We start from the raw sequence: 5676 nt of genomic DNA, 5'->3' as shown, positions 1-5676 counted from the left end.
AAAAAAAAAAAAAAAAAGAAAGATAACCCAATGGAAAAACAAGCAGGAGACTAAAATAAGCATTTCACAAAGATGATGTTGAAATGGGCATTAACCACCCCCCCCCCACCACCAAAACATGGTCAGCTGCACACTAATGGCTTACAAATGAAAAACTAAAAAGATCTGACAATACCAAGTGCAGACAAGGATATGGAACTCCTTGAATTCCCTTAGGCTGCTGATCGGCACATAAATTATCATTTTGGAAACTGGCAGTATTTAGTAAATATGAATGCGGGGGCACCTGGGTGGCTCAGTCGGTTGAGTGTCCAGCTTCAGCTCAGGTCATGATCTCTCGGCCCGTGGGTTCAAGCCCTGCGTCAGGCTCTGTGCTGACAGCTCGGAGCCTGGAGCCTGCTTTGGATTCTGTGTCTCCCTCTCTCTCTGCCCCTAACCCACTCGCATTCTATCTCTGTCTCTCTCAAAAATAATTAAATATTAAAAAAAAAAATTGAAAAAAAAACGAATGCGTACATTGACCCCATGACAAACCGATACCAATCCTAGGTATATGCCAGCAGAAATGTGGACAAACATATCCAGAACACAGACACAAGCTTACTCTAGCAATACTGCTCATGGTCCCTCCAAATTGGGATCAACCCAAATGTACCCAGGGACAGGATGCTACACAACCCAGTAGCCTGGATCTGTTGCAATTTATACCTGTTATCCTGGCATAATTGTTTATTGAGCTGCCATATCTCTCAAAACTGGCTAGTCTCTGAAGTGTCCTGATGAGTTCATCAGTAGAAATGGTAGAGTAAAGGACCTCAAAAAACTGCTCCTCTGTGAAACCAGTAACATCAGCAAAAATCTTCAAAATTGGCTTTTTCAGAGCTCCAGCAACTAATTAGGTCTTGCAACAATCAGGTGCTTCTATTGGAAAAAAGCAATAGCTGAGTCTCAGAACAGAAAGGTTTGAGGACATTTTCGCTTGGCTTATTCCCGTCTTCATCTCCCCATCTCCACAAGCATGTGAAAGACAGCGGCCTAGCAACCACTGGAGGGGGCAGTGAGCTCCCACAAAACAATGTCCTCAAAGAATTGTCATCATTTGACATATGACAGTTCGCAGGAAACCCCCATTCACAGGGCTTGTTGCTCTTTGACCTCAGAACTCACTTGTGCAGCTAGTCATTACTCCAAGGGGAGTTTCTGAAAACTAATCAGGAACAACTGTTTAATATCACAGCTGCCTGAGATAGTGATGACAGTTGGGGCAAGAAAAGAAGCTAACCAAGAAACTTTTTTTAAATGTTTATTTATTTTTGAGACAGAAAGACAGAGAGAGAGAGAGAGAGAGAGAGAGAGAGAGAAAGAGCAGGAGAGGGGCAGAGAGAAAGGGAGACACAGAATCTGAAGCAGGCTCCAGCCTCTGAGCTGTCAGCACAGAGCTGGACATGGGGCTCGAACCCCCAAACGCTGATATCATGACCTAAGCAGAAGTCAGACACTTATCTGACTGAGCCACTCAGGCACCCCGGGAAGTTTTTTAATAGCTGGGGAATAAGATATTCATAAGCTATCCATAGTCCAGGGAATCTAGAAAGTCATGTACATGTGTAAGACTGTGCATACATTCACAAAACCCTAAGAAGGCCCTACCCTCACCCCTCTGGCTGCCCTTGAGACTCTGTGCAAGCAGAGGTGAAGGCTAAGGCAAGTTATTAATCAGCTGTCTGAGTGTTGAAGACATAGAAGTCCTTGGGAAAGAATGGATGTCTAATCGCTTCCAGGCATTTAAGGAAATCTTTGCAATCATTTGCTGACTACTAAACTAACTGAGCAGAGACTTCAGTAGCCACACATCACAAAGAATAAATGTTTTATAGATTTCAGGAAAGGCAGTTAACAAACAAGCAAGAGTCACAACAATCAACTACAACAAACACTGGGGGGAGAGAGGGGACCTGGTTTCAAGAGTCACCACATTATATTATTTAACATGGAGTTTTCAACCAAGTAGCTGTGAAACATGCAAAGAAACAACCAAACATGGAACACACACAAGGAAAGAAACAGTTAATAGAAACTATCCCTAAGGAAGTTCAGATAGTAGACTGCTAAACAAAGACATTAAATCAACTATTTTGAATATATCCAAAGGACTAAAGAAAATCATGTCTAAGGAAGTAAAGCATAAGAATGATAATCTCACCAAACAGAGAATATCCATAGAAAATTAAAAAAAAATTTTTTTCAGAGAATCAAATACAAATTATAGAGTTTAAATGTAGAAAAACTGAAGTGAAAATTTCACCAGAGGAACTCAACAGCAGATTTGAACTGGCAAAAAAGAATCAGTGAACTTGAAGTAGGTCAACTGAAATTATCCAGTCTAAGAAATGGAACAAAAAAAGAATGAAGATGAACAGAGTCTCAGAGACTTACACTATCAAGCTTGCTAACATAAACATAATGGAAGTCCTAAAAGAGAAGAGAAATGGAAAGAAACCTATTTAAAGAAATTATGGTTGAAAATTTTCCAATTGTGGTTTAGACACATGCACCTAAACATCAAAGAAGCTCAAAGAATTCCAGGGAGAATAAACTGAAAGAAATCAATACCTAGAGACATATCATAAGCTGTTTAAATACAAAGACAAAATTCCCAAAGTACCAACAGAGAAGCAACACATCTAATAGATTTTTATTTTATTTTGAGTGGGCTCCATGCCCAAAGTGGCACTTGAACTCATGACCCTGAGTTTAAAAGCTGCATATTGTACCAATTGAGCCAACCAGGCGCCCCAAGAAGCAACTCATCTATACAGGGGATCGTCCTAAGATTAAAAGCTGATTTCTCATCAGAATCCATGGAGGCCAGATGGCAGTACAAGAATACTTTCAAAACACTGAAATAAGACCGTCCGTCGAGAATTCTATATCCAGCAAAACTATCCTTCAAAAATGAAGGAGAAATGCAGACATTCCCAGATAAACAAAAGTGTCCTGGCTTGGATGATAAGATCCAGATTTACTCTATCCAGCTAGTAGCCTGCATGTGTGTCTGTGGGTGAGGAATGGCTTATAGGGTGCTAGAAATTTCTGTTTCTTGACCTAGGTGGTGGTTATGTATTCATTCTGTGACATTTCACTGACCAACACATTTCTGTTTTGTACACTCTTATTTTTTTTTTCAATGTTTATTTGTTTTTGAAAGTGAGAGAAAGAGTGAGAGAGAGCAGGGGAGGGGCAGAGAGGGAGACAGAGGATCCAAAGTGGGCTCTGCACTGACAGCAGTGAGGCTGATGCAGGGCTCAAACTCACAAACCAAGAGATCCTGACCTGAGCCAAAGTCAGACACTTAAGCAACTGGGCCACCCAGGCATGCCAGATCATAATTATTTTAATGATGGAGGAGGAATAAGCAGAGGTCCTTTTTTTGTAATTTTTTAAAATGTTTACTTATTTTTGAGAGAGAGAGAAACAGAGTATAAGTGGGATAGGGGCAGAGAAAGAGGGAGACACAGAAGCTGAAGCAGCTCCAGGCTCTGAGCTGTCAGCACAGAGTCGGATGTGGGGCTTGAACTCACGAACCATGAGATCCTGACCTGAGCCAAAGTCAGACACTTAACCAACTTGGCCACCCAGGTACCCTTTATGTGTGCTTTACCTCATTGATTGATTGATTGATTTTAAATTTTTTTTAATGTTTATTTATTTTTGAGACAGAGAGAGACAGAGCATGAACGGGGGAGGGGCAGAGAGAGAGGGAGACACAGAATCCGAAGCAGGCTCCAGGCTCTGAGCTGTCAGCACAGAGCCCAACACGGGGCTTGAACTCACGGACCTTGAGATCATGACCTGAGCCGAAGTCGGACACTTAACTGACTGAGACACCCAGGCGCCCCTTTACCTCATGGATTTAAAGAAAAACAAAAAACAAAAAACAAAAAAACAGATGCTTTTGGCTGTCCACACACAAATGACCACTTTATATTTCTCACTTTAACTGCCCAAATGCAAATAACTTAGGGGCCAAACCCAGAAACTTGGTAAAATAACCTATTATTCTTTCCCACGCCTTTAATCCAGCTCTCTTCTCTGCATGGAATATTCTCACTGGCCATTGCCCCAATTCATCCTTTAATATTCATGACCAGGCCTTCCTATACTACAAAGATCTATCCCTGTGTCTATCTCCCATGTCACATATGAACACTTTTGAGAGCATGAACTGTGTCAAAATCTTCTTGTTCTCAATAGCACCATGAGAAGCACGTAGGAAGCACGGACTACAAGTTGCATTACAAGTTGCATTTCTGCATTATGGAAATAAACGAGGGCAGCCTTCCTAACTACCACAGCAAGAAGTTCTGGCAAAATGCATCAGAACCGACCAAACTCAAACAATTCCCCATAAAAGCAAATGTTAACCCTGCAGTGATTAGCAGGTTTTGTTTTGTTTTTTTAAAAAAACACAATTAACACTCCAACTTCAAGAACACTGGGTACAAATTTCTGGTAAGATGAGGAAATTATTCGGGTACAGCTAGTCATTTCTGGGATGTCACGGTTTTATTTTATGAGTAATGTTAGAAGAGAACATTATGATGAAAAATTTTGACAGCTCAAATCATTTCTAAATTAAGGAATTCATCATCTTTTTCTGAAGCTCTTCACAAATGGTATTGAGACTACATTGACGAATCCTTCAACCCACGGCAAAGAGCGCAAGCCTCTCAAATTCAACTCACATCCTTCCGTAGGCTTCCCATGGAACCTTCTGGGTGACTTCTCTCATTTCTGAGTTCAATACAGATGTTTATTCTGTCATGGATCATTTTTTTTGTTTCTATAATGAGCAGAAGATAAAAACCCACTAGAAAAGGAAAACAGGGTGGGGTACCACAGGCCGGAGAGGAAGATGTCTGGTTTGGAGGTTTGAAATGCCTATAGGGGAAGCGCCCAACAAACCTGAAAGAGGAAAGCATCACCCAGGGAATTGCTGAGGCAGAAGACGAAGTCCTTCTTGGGGTGTTCAGGCACAGCCTGCACGATGCTGTTCTCCACCCACACGGCGTGCTTCGGGATGCTGTTGTGGTCTATTCCAGACCTACCATCGCTCTCATAGAAGAAGAGTGTGCACCCTGAGAAAACAAAACGGGTCTGCGTGAGTATTCAGCGCTTGTGCAACAAAAAAGTCGGTAGAGGAATCTATTGTCTGTGTCCCGTCACAAGGAAGAGTCTGGAAATTAAAGTGCGTGGAAACCGAGGGAGAAAAGAATGGGGTTTTGCTTGTACTGAAGTCTTGGATGGACTGAGAGAAAGGCAAAGATTTTTCAATCACTGTTTCTCAGGCCACATGAGACTCCCTCATGTACGCCCTCAAGTTCTTAAAGACCCTGAATCTCTTAAGAGTGTTTCATCACAGGTGTGCTCATAGGCATATGGGGGTCCTACAGCAACTTTGGCCAATGGTGGCTAGGAACCCGGCGCAACTGGTCAGAACTAAAACTATGGCTGTGTGAGGACCACCAATCAGTACTGGCCCACTGGAGTCCCTTCCCAGTGGCTCACATGATATACAACCAGGCAACACAACTCTGGGGGTTTCTTGGCTAGGCCCTTGGAGGAAACAGCTCACAAAACTAGCTTTGGGTGCTTTCAGGATAAGGAAAGAAATGA

At 42.1% G+C, this 5676-nt stretch overlaps 1 protein-coding gene across 6 annotated transcripts in view; it reads right to left on the bottom strand.

The window, feature by feature from the left end:
* Positions 1-5676, bottom strand: part of TIAM1 (TIAM Rac1 associated GEF 1) — a 395754-nt gene that overhangs the window by 111191 nt on the left and 278887 nt on the right. For all 6 annotated transcript variants that reach the window (XM_040484060.1, XM_040484063.1, XM_040484059.1 and 3 more), the window contains one exon: positions 4966-5138. In XM_040484060.1, the coding sequence (XP_040339994.1) occupies positions 4966-5138 (173 nt within the window). The remainder of the gene's footprint in view (positions 1-4965; positions 5139-5676) is intronic.

The sequence above is a fragment of the Herpailurus yagouaroundi genome, unplaced genomic scaffold (assembly GCF_014898765.1).
Source record: "Herpailurus yagouaroundi ecotype Mexico unplaced genomic scaffold, PumYag 162, whole genome shotgun sequence".
Classification (NCBI taxonomy): Eukaryota; Metazoa; Chordata; class Mammalia; order Carnivora; family Felidae; genus Herpailurus; species Herpailurus yagouaroundi.
This window is presented reverse-complemented; position numbering and strand designations above follow the sequence as displayed.